Source organism: Nomascus leucogenys, chromosome 3 (genome assembly GCF_006542625.1).
Source record: "Nomascus leucogenys isolate Asia chromosome 3, Asia_NLE_v1, whole genome shotgun sequence".
In the NCBI taxonomy this organism is placed as follows: domain Eukaryota; kingdom Metazoa; phylum Chordata; class Mammalia; order Primates; family Hylobatidae; genus Nomascus; species Nomascus leucogenys.
Genome location: NC_044383.1, coordinates 83202080 through 83222471, shown reverse-complemented (window position 1 = coordinate 83222471; position 20392 = coordinate 83202080). Strand labels below are relative to the sequence as shown.

Genomic DNA, 20392 nt, shown 5'->3' with positions numbered 1-20392 from the left:
GAAACTTTGGACCCGGGCACCCTGGGTTCTAATCCCGGTCCTCCCACCAGCTGTGTGATTGGCAGCACGTCGCCCTCTGAGCCTTGGTTTAATTCTCTTGAAAATGAGGAACATAACTTCTGTCTTTGTGGTGGTTTGTCAGGATTAGCAATAATATATGTTAAGGTCTGGTAAATGGTAGACATTTAAGAATTGGTAGCTGTAATAATTGCACATCTGAAATTTTTCTTCTTTTTCTGGGATAAGACTTTTTTTCTGCCCCTAATATAATGATGGCTCAAAGACGAGAGGCAATTTTACCTGAGTTCCAATCCTCGTTCTACTGTTTACCAGCTATGTGACCTTGGGCAAGTTACATAGTTTCCTTGTGGCTCAGCTTCCTCATCTATAATTTACATTTCCTCCTTTGCTTGAAAACTTACTAAGGTTTTATACGTATATCATATTGTATGTATTAGATATAAAGTTGGAGATTGAACAAGTCTATGGGTTATTTTCTGAGTAGCATTGAATGTCATTTACAAAAAATATTTTTTTCTTTTGCTTTGAAGTAACAATACTACAATTTTTTTCTTTTTTGTTGCATTTTTATAGTAATTTTTTTATATCCTACATTTCAAATATACCACTTTTTACATAAGGTTTTATTTTACTCCAGTTTAGTATCAGGTAGTCTTATGCAGATGTTCATATGATGCCATCTTTATGGCTCAGCCTTATGTTATTAAACCATAGTTATTCCTCAGAGACAGAGAATATATAATCATAGCCACTGCTAAGAGATAAAGATCAAATAATAGAAGACATCTCAAAAGTAAAACAAACTTGTAGGGGAGTCTAAAGACTATGTGGGGGACTTCAACACCCCATTCTCAGCGTTAGATCATCTAGACAGAAAATTAACAAAGAAACCTTGGATTGGACCTAACAGACATTTTCAGGGTATTTCACCCAACAGCCACAGAATACACATTCTTCTCATCAGCACATGGAACATTTTTCTAGGATAAACCATGTGTTGGGATGCAAAACAAATCTCAACAGAATTGAAAGCATATCAAGTATCTTTGCAGATGACGATGGAATAAAAGTAGAAATCAATAACAAGAGGAACTTTGGAAACTTTACGAATATATGGAAATTAAACATGCTTCTGGATGACCACTGGGTCGGTATGGAGTTTGCTCTAAAAACAAAGAGGAGAACTACCATACAATCCAGCAATTTCAGTACTGGGTATATATTCAAAGAAAAGGAATTTGTATATCCAAGGATACCTGTGGTCGCATGTTTATCATAGCAGTATTCGCAATAGCAAAGATACGGAATCAACCTAAATGTCCATCAACAGACAAAGGGATAAAGAACATGTATATGTACACAGTGCAGTGCTATTTAGCCATAAAAAATGAAAGCATGTTATTTGCAGCAATATGGATGGAACTGGAGGTCATTATGGTAAGTTAAATAGGCTAGGAACAGGAAGACAAGTACCACATGTCTTATTCATTTGGGAGCTAAAGAAGCTATGTCATGGAGGTAGAGAATAGAATGATAGATACCAGGAGCTAGGAAGATACCAGAAGAGGAAGAGGGGATGAAGAGAGTTGTTTAATGGATACAAACATACAGTTAGATAGAAGGTAGAAGTTCTAATGTTCAATAGCAGAGTAGGGTGACTATAGTTAGCAACAATGTTCTTTATATTTCAAACTAGCTAGAAGAGAGAACTTGAAATGTTCCCAACACATAGAAATGTTAAATACTCTAGATGATGGATACTGCACATACCCTGACTTGATTATTACACATTTTATACATGTAACAACTGCTCACAGGTACCCCACGAATAGGCAAAATATTATGCATCAATAAAATAAAAAAATGAAATAGAAGTAGGAGACAAAGGGAATATGAACAAAACCTATCACCGATAGGACTTATCACTTCTTTTGCTTTTTGTGTTTCTAAAAGGTTAGTCTATTAGCCACTTAAAAATACATTTTTAAAGTTTTCAATTATAATTAATTTGCACTTCTATTAAATGCTGACCTTTCCTGCCACTTGAGTTTCAGTTTTAATTGTCATCAGAAGTCACTTAGCATATTCTCTGAAACAGAGCCCTTCCTGACATTTAGTTTAATTTCTTTTTAGTATTTATGGGGAAAAGTAACAGGACAGCAAATAAGTCCTTGTGCTTAATAATCTCATTTTTTAAATGTCTGTGGAAAAACTAAGTGTTCCTTTGAACATTAGTGAGAAAATTCTACTTTTTTTGTGGTGAATATTGTGGTTAGAATTAGAAATATATTAGGAATGGAACATCATTATAAATAGAACACTACTTGTGGTTCATACTTAAAATGTACACACAGCATTTTTTCCTTTAGCTTTATTGCATATAGGTTTTAGGTTAGATATGCCTTGCAAATAAGGTAATTTTGATGCCATGATGATGTGCCCTATATAAAAAATAACTTTAAATAAGCTCTTCCCTACCCTGTCTCACTCTATGTGATTATTGTATATTCCTTTTTGGTTTGTTTTCAAAGCTTCCTTTGACTCTACTTACAGATAAACCAGAGAATAACAGAATTAACGACAAAAAAATGTAGACATTGTTATAGTGATCTAAATTTATAGAGTATTCATTTTAATTGCAAAGTAGGTTCCCCAATGAAGGTGATTGCCTTTTTTTTTTTTTAATGAAATAAAGTTCTGAAGTGAAATGCTTGGTTCTTTATTTCTGGTTCCACCTTTTTCAAAACAGAACTCAGGAGTATACTTCCATCCTGGTGTGTCCTTCGACTACCATTCCCCCAGTTTTAATTAGAATCTCTGGATATGTAGCAAGGGCCTAATATAGGAAGGAATATAAATTTATGTGTGATACATTTTTTTCTTTCCTCTCTTAGTTTGCAATTTTACTTCTTTCTTAGATAAGAGGAAAGATAGGAATGAAGGGAGGACCAAGTGGAATTCTTCTTGGCTAAGAGTGTGGCAAATAACAGAAGAACATGATGTGACATCTTTTCTCTTCAAGCGCAGTCTCTGGCCCAGAATGAGAGAGAGATGCTCCATAATGTCACAAGAGCTCTCCTTTCTCTTAGTCATTGTTCTTTCTTTTAGACTTTCATTTTGTTCAAGACAAAAGCAGACACTCTTGAGTAACGCCAGTATTTCAGATTCTTACCTGTTTTATTCTCCTGTCAGTAATGAGTTGGCTGGAACGCGTGGGTTATTCCCAGCAGCCAGTTTCTGTTTATCTGTTAGGGGATAGAATAGTTTTAGAACAGCAATTTTTTCATAGTGGTGCCACTCGATTCTTCCCAGCATCCTGGGAACAGTGGAATCAAGGCCAACCTTTAGAGCATATGCAATGAGTACAGCATTTTAGAGGACTGGACTGGGATCAGGGCTGGTGGGAGGTCTCTGCTGGGAGCGCTGGGAAGCTTGAGCCCAGGTCCTGCAGAATCTGCAGACTGTGGTTTGCTTCTTACCCTCTTTTCCACAGAGAGTGGCATAAATGGTTATTGTTATCTTAAGCAACACTAGGATATACAGCTTTGTGTTAGGTCAGATATGTTACAAATAGAATAGGTTGCAGCTTGCATCCTCAAGGAATTTTATACAGGAAACAGGAAGAAAAGTGTGACAGAATAGTACAAGATCAATATTGATTTAATGTGAAAAAAATTACACAAAACTGTAAGTGTATGGGGAAAATAATATTTTACTCCCTTAATTTCATACCAGAAAAGAAATCCCTTTTGTCCGTTTGGTCTGTGTTTGTCTATACCTATGTACATATGCACAAACACATGCATGTATATACATATACACACACATCTACATACATACATAACAATGGGACTATGTTGTATGTCATTCTGCATTTAATTTTTCTTTTTTTTTTTAGTATATGATGAACATTCTCTGATATCACTATTCTAGATTGACCTATTGTTTGTGATAGCTGCATGGTATTCCTACTATGTATGTGCCACACTTTATTTAACTGTTATCTTTTTTTTTTTTTTTTCTGAGATGGAGTCTCGCACTATTACCTGCACTGGAGTGCAATGGCGCGATGTCAGCTCACTGCAACCTCTGCCTCCCGGGTTCAAGCGATTCTTATGCCTCAGCCACTGAGTAGCTGGGATTAGAGGCATACGCCACCACACTCAGCTAATTTTTGTATTTTTAATAGAGACAGAGTTTCACCATTTTGGCCAGACTGGTCTCGAGCTCAACCTCAAGCTATCCACCTGCCTCAGCCTCCCAAACTGCTGGGATTACAGGTGTGAGCCAACGTGTCCCAGCTTATTTAACTGTTATCTTATTGATGAGTATTAAAAAGATGTTGAGTTTTTCACTATGAAGTAATGCTGCAATGAACATTCTTATCTGCATGTTTATGCTAGTGTTTTTATCATGTAGAATTCTAGACAATATTTAAATTGTTTAATATTAAGAAATACTGCCTACTCTTACTCCCAAAATGTTGTACCAGTTCATACTCCCACCAATAGGCTATAATAGAGATAATGATTGCATAACATAGTCAAAGTCTGTAGAAGATTATGGCTATAATATGTTATAATTTGATAGCACTTTGTAGTTTATAATTCACTTTCATCTATCTTATTTAATTCACCAACCTATGGTGCGGTTTTATATCTGCATCTTTGAGATAAGGACATTTGAGAGTCAGGAAAGTTCACTGACTTGCCCGAACATCTTAGTTAATAAATGGAAGGGCTAAGACTATTACCCAGATATTTTTTCTCTACTTTTGACATCCTTATAGTAAGATAATTTAGGAAAAGCTTGAGGTTGGCCATATTTAGATGACATTTTCTTAGCATTTGTGAAAGTTGATAGGTTTTATGTAGTACTGGGTTACTGTGGATTTGAAGGAAGAGAAAAATACAGAAAATGATTCAGATCAAATTGCATGTAAAGAGAACATATTTATTGAACCGTGAAATAATTTTTTGGTTATATATACACACGATATCTATATCTATCTGTAGATATAGATACATGCCTATATCTGTATCTAATCCATATATCTTTATATCTCTAGGCAGCCCAATGAATTTTAACATCAAGGCAGAATTTTGTATAATGAGTTTCTTTCTAAGTTGTAATGTGGTGCTCCTATCTCTTTTGCAAGATTTGTAGTCTGAGTCATGGTAGAGATAACAGGCAGTTAGACACATTAACATGCACTCTGAATACAGGGTCATTTGAAGGCCTAACTGGTGAGGCAAAGATAGCGGGATTCTCCTAGAGGGGTTAGAGATGGAAGTTGTAGAAGAGAGGCTATGATTCTAATGGGCTGGTAAGGCTAGAGTACTCCAGCATGTATGTGGATCCAAGGATGGTCTTTTATTGGAGATTAGAAAGGGAGGTTGGTTTTGAAAATTTTCAGTGTAGAGATACAGTCAAAATAATATAACGGAAGAGAAAAAGGAAAGGAGCAGAAAGGAAAAAGAATAAAACCATCTTGAAGAATTAGAGATGGCAGGACGAGATAAAGAAAGAAGCTGGCCCTGTTTAGTTGACTGGAGTTCAGTGTAGGTGTCCCACTGTTTTGCTCCTTTTCTCTGCAGTCCCAGTTTTGATGAGGACTGCTTTGCAGAGTTTTATGGAAGCCCTCAGCCCTTCAGCCTGTGAAACTCTTCTGAAAAACAGCCAGCATTTATATTACTGCAGCATCAGAAAATCCTTTTGGGCACTGAAAGAATTGGCCTGAATAAATCTTTCCTTTTACTTACTAAATATTCACTTCTATTGGGATTGTAGAATTTTCACTTTGTTTCATGTGAAATTGTGATTAAAAGGTGGTCACTCCAGTTTTAGCAACCCCATGGGAAAACTAATCTCATTACTTTAGAGCTTTATTGTATTTTTACCAGATATTTGTACCATCTGCATTGGGAAATACCGAGCAAATTCAGCACTGTTAAGATTCTTTTTACTGAGTCTCATTTTTTGAAAGAAAAAAAGTATTTGTATTTTTCATGCATACTTAGATTCCATATGTCATATATTTTTGGCAGAGAGCCCTGCATTTACATGAATATTCTGGTAAAAAATATAGATATAATCCTGATTCATTTCCATATCATTTCTAAATTTATTGTAATTGCTTTTTAAATTTAGCAATATGTTTTTGAAAACATACAAGTGATATGTAAAAGAAAACAAAGTATTATGTTTTTCTTGTACTGGTGGCATTTCTGTATGTTGTATTCTCTGTTTTACAGCATAGCATAGTGGCTAAGAACAGACTTCCTGGGTTTAACTCCCAGCTTTGCCCATTATTAGTCATATGACCTTGGACATGTTACTTGACCATTCTGTGCAATCGTTCCAACATCCTTAAAATGGATATTATAGCAGTAGTAATGTCATAGTTGCCATGGAATTTTTAAAGCTAACATATTCAAAGACAGTTCTTTGATATTATACTTCCTAACAAAACTCAGGAGATAAAAGGTTATTCTTAAGAATGCAGATTGCCCCTTTGAATACTGAATATCTTGATATGTCTATTCCTTTATGCTTCTGGATACTTAAAAAACAATTTTAAGAGTTTTGTTTTTGAGTTCCTACTGTTTTTATTTGAAATGTGTAACCACAGTGGAGATGATTATTAGCTTTCTGATTACTTTTCTCTGATACGTGTAGGATATTGTGTGAAAGGAAGGAGGCACAGGATACTAAACATATTGATATTATGCTTGATGGCCTAATTTGGTAAAATTATCCAGCATATGGATATATTCTAATAAAAACAACGTCACCAATCATGGAAGTAGTCCATGTAATCCACTTGTCACCAAGTAGCTGGTTAGTGTCTCCAGGAGATTATGTCATTTTCAATAAGTTTAGTTTTGGTCCCTGTGTTGCCATGGTGAGTATCCAGTGGCTATAGCTAGATTGATCTGGGTGAGTGGAAGTCCATGTTGCCGAGCACATGTATAATCTCTGTCCCTTCTGCCATGGCTATGTTGTTCATGAACCCTTTAGGGAAGGACAGGAGTGACTAGAGAGAGAGGTTGATTGATCTCAATAGAATAGGTCATCTTGACTGCCTGATTATCAAGCTCTTCTTTTCAAAGTTGCTATTTGGTGAGCATTTACATGACTAGCCAGTCAAACCATTAGCCACTGTCTATGAATGAATGTAGTTTTTCATCTCTGGCATGAATTCTTCAAAATGAACAACCAAGTATACTATTCAAAATGTTGCCCACTGGGAGGTTTTCTCTGCTGTGCCCTTACGGGCTTCCAAGTGGGGCTGTAATGCTACAACTCTTCACCCCTGAGTGGCACCAATTTATTGTGCAGAACCATCTGGCCTGAATTTTTTTCTTCTTTAGTTAACTGGTCATAAGAAACTCCTCTCAGTGAGGTCACAGGTGAAGTTTAAAGAGAGGATCCTTACAGCAAACACAGGAGCTGTGGGAATCTCAGCCACTTGCTCTTGTAACTGAACTGTGCCCTGAGCACCTGCCAGGTCTGATTTCATACATACCCTTCTGTTTAAGGCTAAAATGCTCCATGCAAACCCAACTGTATGGCTTCAGAAAGTCAGACAACACTAGGTTTATGTGGAGCACTCATGTTCCATAGCTTTGTTCCAAAATACTAAAGATCTGGTCTGACCTTTAAGGGGCCTGCCAAATGCTATACAGAATCCCTATGTGCCACAGACACTTAAAACACCAGTAAATCTTTCGGCTCAGTGGCAGAGCAGCTTTCATAGCAGCCTGGACCTGTTGTGGAGCCTTCTCTTATTATTACTGATTACTCAAATATGGCAGCTTTTCAAGCTACTTGATAAATAGGTCAGAATAACATACCCAAAAGTGGTGCATGTTGCCTCCAGAGTCCAGAAAAGCCAGCTAGATGCTGCGTCTCTGTATTAGTGGTAGGCAAGAGAGCTATCACTTTGGAAGGGATATCTTGAAATACTACTAAGACCCCTAGAAAATTTAAAAGATGGCAGGCCTCTGAATTTTTTTAGTACTCTTTCTTCACTCTGTCGCACATGTGTCTTACCATGCATAGGGTATTTACCACTTACTGTGTAGTCAGCATGTAATGGACAGCATGACATTCTATGGACTAGAAGTACAACCAAGGTCCCTGTGGACTAGATTATGATAGCGTGCTGGAGACTTGACAGAGCCCTGAGGTAGGTTGGTAGGGTAGGCAAATGCTTCAAGTAGTCTTTGCTAACACATATAGAGAAAACTAGAATTTGACAGATCAATAGCCATGTACCAGATGCCAGGAAATACGCTGATTTGCTCCATCAGTAACACCACATCTGGTACAGCATCTGCAGTCTTCAAAATCCATCTGTTTTCTACAAAGCCAAAGAGGCAACTTGAACAGAGATATGGCAGAAATGATCAGCTTCTTCTTCCAAGTCCTTGATGGTGACTCTAATCTTTGCAATCTCTGCAAGAATGAAATGTTGCTTTTGGTTTATTTTCATAGGTAGAAATAGATAGTTCTAAGGGTTTGCAGTTGATCTTTCCTACCATTATACCCTTGCTCCACAGATTAGAGAACCAGTGAGGGAATCTGCTGAGTTTGTCTGTTCTAACTCAGCATTTCAAAACTGGTAGAATAACCATGGCATGAGTTCTGGGATGAGTGGGAGTTGTACGGAGCCCAAACTTCATTAATCACGTGATTTCCATAAACTCCTGCTCTGAATAGAATCAGTACTGCAGAATATGTTACTGATATGGTTGGGCTGTTTGTCCTTTGCAGATCTCATGTTGAAATGGAATCCCCAGTGTTGGAGGTTCGGGCCTGGTGAGAGGTATTTGAGTCATGGGGTGGATCCCTCATGAATGCCTTAATGCTGTCCTCCCAGTAATGAGTGAGTTTTTGCTCTGAGTTCACACAAGATCTGGTTTTTTAAAAGGGTATGGCACCAACCCCTCTTGCTCTCTTTTTCCTGCTGTCACCCCTCACCTTCCACCATGATTGTAAGCCTCCTGAAACCTCTCCGGGAGCAGATGCTGGCACCATGCTTCTCATACAGCCTGCAGAATTGTGAGACAAAATAAACCTCTCTTCCTTATAAATTGCACAGCTTCATCCTTTGGGAAAAAAGAATGTGTGTATGTGTGTGTGTTTGTGTGTGTGTGTGTATATTTAAATGCCAACAAATTTATAAGAAAAAGATAACCTAGCTGAGAGATGAGCAAAGGACTTGAATAAAAACTTCAACAAAAAATATCCAAACAGACAAAAAAATGGAGAATAAATATGTAAGTTAATTATTAATTTTAGGATTTCTAAAAGTTAAACAAGAAAGGAAAATATTCTACTGTTGGCTTATCAGTAAATATGCTATTTACATAACTACATTAATACACTACTGTAATGCAGAAGTTTCAAATAAAGATTTTGATAGTACAAAGGGAAGAGAAATTAGTTGGAAATGCTGTGACAGCTAAATCTACATCTATACTTACAGGAAATCAGGAGTTAATATATATAAGTGATAAACCAAAAAGTAGTTTCTTCATGTTATTTAGATATATAAAGAATAAATACATGAAAGAAACCTTTAAAATAATTAAGAATGAGTACCTCTAAAAACAGGAATGGGGTAGTGAAGATTGAGACAGGGTTTGATGATCACCTTAAAACTTATCTAATTATTTTTAAAATTATGTGCATATTTCATGAATATTAAAATGAGTAAACAAAAAATTGATCCCACAAAACAGTGCAAATGAATTTAGTTATCTAAATATTTATTGGACTGTGTGCAAAGCATAATGGTTGTAGGGAACAATGGGATTAATAAAATCAATGGCTGCCCTCTAGGAGAATATAGCCTTTTCAGAGAATAAAACAAGTACTTAAAGCACTCCAAAGATCACTTGAGCTTGGGAGGTCGAGGCTACAGTGAGCTGTGATTGTGCTACCACACTCCAGCCTGGGTGATAGAGTGAGATCGTGTCTCAAAAAAATAAAATAAAGCACTCCAGTGGCAGGTAAGACTAAGGAAAGAGGACCAAGAGAATACCACAACCTCCATGACCATTCTAGCCACTGAAGCCCTATAAATGTGACATTCTGGCACACTCCAAATATAAAACATTCCACTTATATCATTAACCTGATAACCCAGCATTGTTTCTGTAGATGCAATAAGAGAGAATCATAAATCCAGTCACTTCTACCATATGTGAGTTTTACAAGTACACATACATGTGGTGTGTTTGTATAAACATATGTGTATTATGTATGCATATATCATGTGCACACATTCACACATAATTTAAAATTTTTCTCACTTGGAAGATTTGTTAAACATTTCCAACAAATGGCAAATAAAGACTAGTCTAGATTGGATTTAACAAGACTTCTGTGTAAATGTTACCAACCTAAGCTAATTGTCTGTTGCTCTCATGCTGTTACTGTCCTATTTCATTTGGAAATACAAATTTTAAGTATGAAACTTTTTAACCTATTCTTACATAAAATTCAAAGAAACTTCAGGTCACAATGATATTTGATGAGAAATGCTTAGGGGAAAGAATCCTTTAATGTAGTTACTGTGAGCATTCAAGAGCACTGCTTTGGTTATTATACTTCATAAGAAAAGGAAGGCCAGGAAATATTTACATTCCAGTGAGCCAGGAGTGAAGTGAATGAAGACCACTGTACAGATACTGAGGCAAAGGCATTATTAAGTTTGTTCATGCTATGTTCCTTAGTATTTTAAATTCAAGTTATTTTCCTTAATGTTTAACTACAAAAATGCTTTTGTTTAATTTCTTTGTTAAACTCTTTATTTCTTAGGGAATTTGACAATTTATATTTAATAGGCACTGAAAAGTTGATTAGAATCTCTGTGTTCATGGGCTGGTTTGACAGTGAGTGGGCTTCCATATACAGGTGACTGGTCACCAAGCTGGCATTGTTCTTGGGCTACCATCAGATGTTAGTATCTAGAGGTTTTTCCTCTGTGGCAGTTTAGTTACAGCCTTTCAGTCTTCTGCATGGGCAATATGTGCCTGGCTTCTGGCAGTGTGAGAGCAGGATGGCGAAAGGAGCTAGGTTCTCAAATTGAATATGCATTCACTCAGTCCCCCTGTTTTCAGCCTTGTACTGATATTTTCAAGTGTGGTGCTTGTCAGGTTCAGTTGTGCCACAGAGTTGGGCTACTGAAATGGAGATACGTGCTTTCATGTGATTGTTCAGAGAGGAGGAGAACTAGGTGTGGAGTGGGGTTCCAGTGTCTCTGATTTTCAGTCAATTTTCTAGTTTTCAGCTCTGCCTATATACTCTGTGGTAATTGGCATCCAGAGATTCTCTGGGGATCTACAGGATTGTTTCAGTTTCTTCAAAGCATATTTCCCTGGAAGTATTGAGAATAAATTCTTCTCTGTTCTGGTCTCTTAAGTCAGTTACTACAACACCATTTGCTTTTTTTGCCTTAAAACATTAAAAAACATCCTGGCAAACCAGGTGAAACCCCGTCTTTACTAAAAATACAAAAAAAAAAAATTAGCTGGGCATGGTAGTGGGCGCCTGTAGTCCCAGCTACTCATGAGGCTGAGGCAAGAGAATGACGTGAACCCGGGAGGCGGAGCTTGCAGTGAGCCGAGACTGTGCCACTGCACTCCAGCCTGGGTGACAGAGCGAGACTCCGTCTCGGAAAAAAAAAAAAAAAAAAAAAAATTAGAAAAAAATTTTTATCTACTGATGTGTTTTTCATTTATACCTCTTGTCCTTTTGGTTTATATACTTTGCTTAAAAAATCCCTTTACTGTCATTTCAGTGTAATTTTGGGGATGTGGACTGTGGTCAGTCTGCATTTTTAACCAGAAATTTAGAAACCATTTATTTGCTCACCATTTTCCTTTTAGTATCTGACGTGTAGTAGGTTCTTAAATAGAAATTTGATGAAATGTTGAATGAATTGTTAGAAGTTTTTATAGTTGTGGGAAGCTTTTATGGTAGAAAGATACTATGACTATGCAAATATAACAAGTTAAAAGGCATCTTTTAAATTATGGTTTTACTCTGGCTTCATTCCATTTTTTTGTTTTTGTTCCTTAACATGGTCAAGGAAATGAAATATTTTAAACAGTGTGGTAGTACAGGATGGATATATGTTAGTTTACTTTGTCAAACACAATTTTAGCTGTCACGTTAGGCTTAAGATACACATTTGTCTATTTATAATTTTTCTAGAGAAATTACCTCTACCTCTATGGAGGTAGACTTGTATTGAGGTTAATTTATAATTAAGCACAGCCTTTAGTCTTAATTATATGTGTATTTAGGGTACTTCTATAGAGGCTGATGGTGATTATGGTGTAAAATCTTTCAACTACCACTGCTCTCTTCCTGCTGGCCCCTTTGTGGTTAATAAAGTTCAAGAGCAGCTGGCTTAGTGTGGCATCTTATCCAGGTATGTTTTGTATTACAAAGTGAATATGTGAGGATAGATAAAATGTAGTAAGGGCAAAGAAATTAAACTGTAGAAGTGAACGTAAGTAGTAAAATTGCTATTTTGAATGAATAGATCAGGATTCTTCTTTGTATAAAGGCAGCCCTGGACAAAAAAAGATGAGATTGTAGAGCCGTAGGTATGTAGAGAGTCCCTGATTTGGCTACATTGCTGGATCTTGGGTCTTAGAAATGTGATATCCCTACCCATCATACATTAGTAGATGAGTGAATGAAATTTTGACAGTGACCCTTAAAATCAATGACTAGGCTGGGTGCAGTGGCTCACGCCTGTAATCCCAACACTTTGGGAGGCTGAGGCAGGTGGATCACCTGAGGTCGGGAATTCGAGACCAGCCTGACCAACATGGAGAAACCCCGTCTCTACTAAAAATACAAAATTAGCTGGGCATGGTGGCGCATACCTGTAATCCCAGCTACTCGGGAGGCTGAGGCAGGAGAATTGCTTGAATCCAGGAGGCGGAGGTTGCGGTGAGCCGAGGTCGTGCCACCTGGGCAACAAGAATGAAACTCTGTCTGGAAAAAAAAAATCAATGACTGATTCTAAGTCAAAATAATGAGTAAACTGCAATTCGTTTTAAACTGCTATACGTGTATGTTTTCCCAGTCTCTTAAGAGCTTATTAAAGGAATCTAGCCAGAAATTCAGAGACTTCTTTCTAACTATAAAGAGGTTACCTCTCCAGTAAAGACCTACAGAAGGAAAAACCCATACCACAAAATGTGTAAGACAGCAGATAAAGAAAGGCCCTTACAGAAAACTCTAGAGCTACAGAAATTTGGGTAAGAAATTGGGGGTTAGGATAAGAGAAAGGTGATAAGAAACTTTTTGGAGCAAGCTAACTAAATATCTTTGTAAGTTTTCTGGAATAGATTCTTCATACCTGAATACTTTTCTAGTCATCTCTCCTTTAACATCTCTATCTTTGTTATTTGGTTGACATATTCTGATCAAGTTGCTAACACAAAATAAGACTGGTTTTTTAGGGAGAAGAAAATAGAGAAGATAGATGTATACAATCAGAAAAGAAAGGATGAAAGTCAGTGGACTTGGGAGAGAAGAGAGACTATGAGAAGCAAAGAGAGCTTTAGTAAAATAAAACTTTTGAAAATATTACCAAGACTTCTTACTTAGAATTTTTCTTCTCCTCTTGAGTAAATTCTCCAGTATGGTTGGTGGTGGAACTTCTGGAAAGAAATTAAAAATGAATGAATTTTTAATTCAAAAACTAAAAATGAAAAAAATTAATGAATTAATTGGATAAATAAATAAATAGAAAGCAAGCCAAGAAAATGTTTCAGATCTTCATTGACAATTACCTAGTGTGTACTTATAAGGATGTTAGAACTAAAGTGTGTAATTGTTATGTGTGAAATAGGGAACCTGCTTTAGGTTTCTTTGTCATCCGATTTTGTGCTAATGTAAAATTAGAGTAAGAACTTGTACCAAAGAACTATTAATTAAAAAAAAAATAGTGCTCAAGAGAACCAGGTAATAAAAATCTGTATTAATAGTGACTATAGAAAAGCAGGAAAATTAAAATTAACGTTTAATTAAAATTGAAGGCACTGGAAATATTTTAAAAATTAACAGTAAGATTATAATTTTTGTCTTTGGGGCAGTAATACATTTTGAGATTCCTCGCACTTTTGCTTTATATATGAATGTCATGAAATTTCCACCATGGTTGACTAAAGATAAAATAACAGAACAATATTTTAGTGTTGACTACACTGGAGGCTAAAATATTTTTAAAGGGTCAAAAAGGGCAAAACTGATCCTTCATGATGAAAGGCAGCCCTGGAGTTAAATGTTATTTACAAATCTCATTTCTCATTTACTTTTCGTGTTTTCGTTTTGTTTTCAGGCAAAAGGACTCTTGTGGAAGATGGAACTCATTGTCCTTTTTCCAGAATGTATTTCCAAGCCCATCAATGGAACCTGATACTACTGTTCTGTGTTGAAATGCTTGAAGAACACCTGCATCTCTGCTTGCACCTTCCATCCTACTGAAACCATGGTCTTCTCGGCAGTGTTGACTGCGTTCCATACCGGGACATCCAACACAACATTTGTCGTGTATGAAAACACCTACATGAATATTACACTCCCTCCACCATTCCAGCATCCTGACATCAGTCCATTGCTTAGATATAGTTTTGAAACCATGGCTCCCACTGGTTTGAGTTCCTTGACGGTGAATAGTACAGCTGTGCCCACAACACCAGCAGCATTTAAGAGCCTAAACTTGCCTCTTCAGATCACCCTTTCTGCTATAATGATATTCATTCTGTTTGTGTCTTTTCTTGGGAACTTAGTTGTTTGCCTCATGGTTTACCAAAAAGCTGCCATGAGATCTGCAATTAACATCCTCCTTGCCAGCCTAGCTTTTGCAGACATGTTGCTTGCAGTGCTGAACATGCCCTTTGCCCTGGTAACTATTCTTACTACCCGATGGATTTTTGGGAAATTCTTCTGTAGGGTATCTGCTATGTTTTTCTGGTTATTTGTGATAGAAGGAGTAGCCATCCTGCTCATCATTAGCATAGATAGGTTCCTTATTATAGTCCAGAGGCAGGATAAGCTAAACCCATATAGAGCTAAGGTTCTGATTGCAGTTTCTTGGGCAACTTCCTTTTGTGTAGCTTTTCCTTTAGCCGTAGGAAACCCTGACCTGCAGATACCTTCCCGAGCTCCCCAGTGTGTGTTTGGGTACACAACCAATCCAGGCTACCAGGCTTATGTGATTTTGATTTCTCTCATTTCTTTCTTCATACCCTTCCTGGTAATACTGTACTCATTTATGGGCATACTCAACACCCTTCGGCACAATGCCTTGAGGATCCATAGCTACCCTGAAGGTATATGCCTCAGCCAGGCCAGCAAACTGGGTCTCATGAGTCTGCAGAGACCTTTCCAGATGAGCATTGACATGGGCTTTAAAACACGTGCCTTCACCACTATTTTGATTCTCTTTGCTGTCTTCATTGTCTGCTGGGCCCCGTTCACCACTTACAGCCTTGTGGCAACATTCAGTAAGCACTTTTACTATCAGCACAACTTTTTTGAGATTAGCACCTGGCTACTGTGGCTCTGCTACCTCAAGTCTGCATTGAATCCGCTGATCTACTACTGGAGGATTAAGAAATTCCATGATGCTTGCCTGGACATGATGCCTAAGTCCTTCAAGTTTTTGCCGCAGCTCCCTGGTCACACAAGGCGACGGATACGTCCCAGTGCTGTCTATGTGTGTGGGGAACATCGGACGGTGGTGTGAATATTGGAACTGACTGACATTTTGGGTGATGCTTGTTCTTTATTGACATTGAATTTTCTTTCTCACAGCCTCTCCACTTATATTTTATTGTTTTTTATAGGGTTTGTGTGTGTATGTGTGTGAGCAGTGTAAAGAAAGAATGGTAATTATAGTTCTGTTACCAAGAATAAACAATAGGAAAGTGATTACAAATATTACCTCCATGGTTCAATAGAAATCCTCAATTTAGGGTGAGATTTTTTTTGGTTTTGGGGTTTTTCCTTGATTGATTTTGTTTTCATAGTGGGAATCAGGATTGTGCTTTATTGAGCCTGCAGTCACATTGAATTGTAGGCATTTTGTGTGCTGCTAAGGTGTGCTTAGTTGAGTTTATCAAGACTTTTTTTTTTTTCTGGAAGACACTGCTGCTTTTTACCATCACATTGGAGCCAAACATCTCAATCAATATATATTTAGTTTTATTTTAAAAACTAACCCAAGAAGGTTAGCAACATTTTAAAGGTCATTATTATTTACTTTGGTGCACTTTAAGAGACAATGTACAAATTAATTCAGTCTTATTTTTCAGAATTGTTTTTATACATGATATGTGCTTTAGGAAACGTGCATTATCATTTATGGGAAGATAGTTTTAAGAAATGTTTTATCTGCATCTACAGTTGTAAAAGAGAGAACATAAAATGTAGAAATTTTTCTAAGCACAATAGCAACTCTTCAGAGCAATAGCGCAAAATGGAGGAGACAGGATTCTTGCAAATTTAAAAGGTGAATGCAGTGAGGGGGATGGCAAGTGGCTGGTGCAGGCTGTGGTGATTCCTTTTACTCAAGGGTTTTTGTGGAGTATAGGGAGAAGGGGTTGACATTTATGGACACCTATGTGTCAGGCACTGTGCATCATTTTATTCTTACAGGATGTTGTGAGGTAGGTATTATTGTTTCCATTTTTACAGGTGAAGAAAGCAGATCTCAGAGGGACTAAAATCCTGCCCAAGGTTAGTGGTAGAACTGGGATCCAAAAATCTGTCAGAATCCTGAGGCTGCACTGTTCCACTGTGCCACACAGACAGTTCATTCAGTCTAGATGTCACATAGTCAAGAGGGAACTCTATGCATCCTTTAATTTTGTAGACTATGATATTGTTTTTAAAAATTAGCCTTTATTTTCTTACTGCCAAAAGAAATATGAAAGCATTACAGAAACACTGGAAAATAGAAAAGAAAAAATAAAATCACTTACAACCACTTTTTGTTTTTTGGAGTCTCACTTTGCCACCCAGGCTGGAGTGCAGTGGTATGATCATGGCTCATTGTGGCCTCAACCTCCCAGGCTCAGGCAATCCTCCTGTCTCAGCCTCCTGAATAGCCGGAACCACACACACACATGCACACACAGGTGTGTGCCACCACACCCAGCTATTTTTTTGTATTTTCTTTTGTAAAGACAAGGTTTCACCATGTTGCCCAGGCTGGTCTCAGAGTCCTGAGCTCAAACGATCTGCCTGCCTTGGCCTCCCAAAATGTTGGGATTACAGGCACGAGCCACCACACCTGACCTACAACCACTTTTTAATGTGAGACTTAAAAATCTTAGATAAATAAGGCTATGAAGCAAAACCAGTGATTTTTTTTGTTTTTGATTTGCAAAACAAGTGACTGACAATTATTGAGAAATTAAAGATAGCTATGTATAGGTCTTGCCCCTGCGGGTTTGGAGGTTTCCAGTTGTCCACCTGTGTTAGTTCTAAGTGTTCTGGGCAGAATGGTATTTTTGCCCCAATGCTTGCCCTAGCAGAGCTGGAGTTTGTGAACGTGCTCAGATGTGTGTCTCCTACAAAGAAGGGAAAATGAACCCTGGTCTGAGCCTAGAACAGGTTTTAATAGGGCATGTCTGACATTTCAAATTATTTTTCTCTTGCTGACAGTCTGCCCCCAGGTGCATCTAGGGCCTTGGTCAGCTTCTCTGTTACCAGTGGCTCACTTTATAAAACATCCCACAGGTATAAGGGCTGAAAGTATAGCCACTTGGTTACATCATTGACTAATTAAGTAAGTTAATTGTGGATTTATAGCATCTTTTCAGGATGTTAGTGTTTTGTGAGCCAGTGGAAAAAATAAGCTTCTGTTTCTTCATTTGTAAAACCAGAGACTTGGATTAGATGAATCTCTAACGTCCTATTCAACTCAAATGTGCTTTCCTCCAAACCAGGGTATAGATTTTTGAAGAGCCTAGCTGATTTCAGCATCACCTCACCCTTTGGTCTCCAGTATGACTTCTTTACATTTTACTTCATTAGCTATTTCTTAATATTAAATGTCTGAAGAGTGTGGCACTGTATCAGGAGTTGGGGCATTGAAAGGTTGATGACATCATGAAATATCTGGGAAACCCTGCTCTTAAGGAAATTGCACCGATGTTGGAACTCATTGTCCAGTTAAAGAGCTCTTTGAGGACTCAAGCATATTATTCAACATGTTGTTTTGGGATTATCTTCAAATGATGGTCACCTACCTCTTTCATTTCTAATTTTTATTCACAGGTAAAATTGTTTTTGTCCGTAGGGATTTTATAGGACATAAGCACTGTAGTAGATACTAGTAGCATGTTGAAGTGTATTATGCTCTCCATTTTCCATATAAACTAGATTTCAAGCAGATATTGATAAGGACATTTTTTATTAGACTTTCTCTGAGGAAAGTCAGCATGATCCGTATTCATCTTACATATTGGTAGGTCATGAAGACTCCTTTTTGGCTGGAGTTGAAACAGCTTTGTTTTCTTTGTTCCTGTTTTATGGGCAGTCTTTAGGTACTTTCATGCTGCTTAATAGGCAGTGCCTCATTTGGTGAGAGCTATGGAGTGCCTGCCGAGACGCTCCCTGTTTGTGAACAAAGATTATGAAGGGGTCTTTGTGAGAAGTCAGCAACAACACTGAACAGCAGTTCTTTTTACACTGGATTATCTTGATCTGATGAGAGTTTACAAGTCATTTTGAACATTTTTATTATGTATACATTGTGAAAGCTTTAAAAATAAGTACTACGGAGCACCTTTGAGAAACGTAGGTGCAAAATCATATGTTGCCTATTCCCCCATATTTTCTTGAGGCAGGGAAAGATACCACTACTAATTCTCACTTTTGACAGGCATAATCACAAATGATTTTTTGTTTGCCTGTTTTCATTATGGCTAGTAAGAAACATGAAAGAGATAACAAAATATTTGTGGTCAAAAGAAAGATGCAAGAGAAATTCCAAATAGTATGGAGTAACGTTATTTAAACTTTTAATACATGTTTAAGCATCCCCAAGGGAGCTTGTTAACAGTACAGATTCCTGGGCCCCCAGAGGGTCTGTGGTTGAGCCCGGGAATGTGCATTTTTATTTTATTGAGCACTCTGCCTGACTCTGGCTCAGGTAGTCCCTGGGAAACTCTTCAGGAAACATTCCTGTAGGAAATATATCTATTTAAATATTGTCTGTTTTATCCTACAATGTTTGTTTCGTGTTGCAAGCCATTATCTTCTAGGCATGGGTAATCCACATTGAGAGGAAAACCCACACAACATTGTGCCTGATTTGCTGCCACCTGTGTTTGTGCTGGATCTTGCCAGTGTTAGCTTTATTTTCTTTCAACTGGCAAAATTCTGATAAAGCATATAGCTTCACGGTAGAGCAAAATGGGTGACTTAATTGAAAGTCATGACTTTCAGCAGTCTAATTATGCTCATATTTTATTTTCTTCTAGAGAGGTGTCTTTATTGTATGTAATTCCCTGAAGAATGTAAAGATTTATCTAATTCCTATTGCTCTGCCAGTTGTGTTCAGTGCAAGCATTGAAGTAAAATAAAAATAACCTTTTTAATCTGTGTATTTCTGTTGCCCACAAAAATATTTAATTTTTTCTTGATCTTTGTTTTTATGTGAAAATATTTACATATGTATCATTTCTGTATGTATCACAGAAAAGTTTTCACTTGCTTGACATTTTATTCTACAATGATTTTTAGTTTAAGTTTAAAGAATGGCTACATTCAGATTTATTTTCACAACTATAGTCCTGCTAAACTGCCTTCATTGAAAACTCAGTTTTTATGATAAAAAATATCAAAGCACAAGTTTGTTATTGGAGGTAAATTATACATTTCTTAGATATCTATTGGTACTAGACCTTTGTAATTAAAATTAATTTATTTTACAATAGTAACTGACCTGTATGGAGAAAAAAAAAAAAACCTTGAATCATGGGTTCTAATATTTAAATATCAAAAATATGATTATTTGTGCATATTCTTATTACAACCAAGAAAAAAGCTCCTGATAAGAAAATAAATAAATATTTAACATTTCTAAAGTGGAGTTTTTTTTAAAAAAAGGACTACTGCATTTCATTTAGAAAAGTTTATCATGAATAATAATTTCTGTTAAAAGCTGAATTTAGCTTCAAATTCTGCTTCCTTTGGGTTCTTATTTTCAAATTAGACCTCATGGCCTGTGTGCATATAACTATATTCTAGTTTTAGAAGTTCTCAGAGTAGTTCAAGATGAAATGACAAAAAAACTAGTAGTATAGTCAACAACTGTTGAGTT

The 20392-nt window shown here is 36.9% G+C and overlaps 1 protein-coding gene across 1 annotated transcript in view; it reads left to right on the top strand.

Annotated features, from left to right (window-relative positions):
• Positions 1 to 20152, top strand: part of GPR63 (G protein-coupled receptor 63) — a 49025-nt gene extending 28873 nt beyond the window's left edge. Inside the window, exon 2 of the mRNA XM_003258354.3 lies at positions 14396 to 20152. Coding sequence (XP_003258402.1) covers positions 14546 to 15805 — 1260 coding nt within the window. The 5' untranslated portion in view covers positions 14396 to 14545 and the 3' untranslated portion in view covers positions 15806 to 20152. The remainder of the gene's footprint in view (positions 1 to 14395) is intronic.
• Positions 20153 to 20392: the final 240 nt, after the last annotated feature.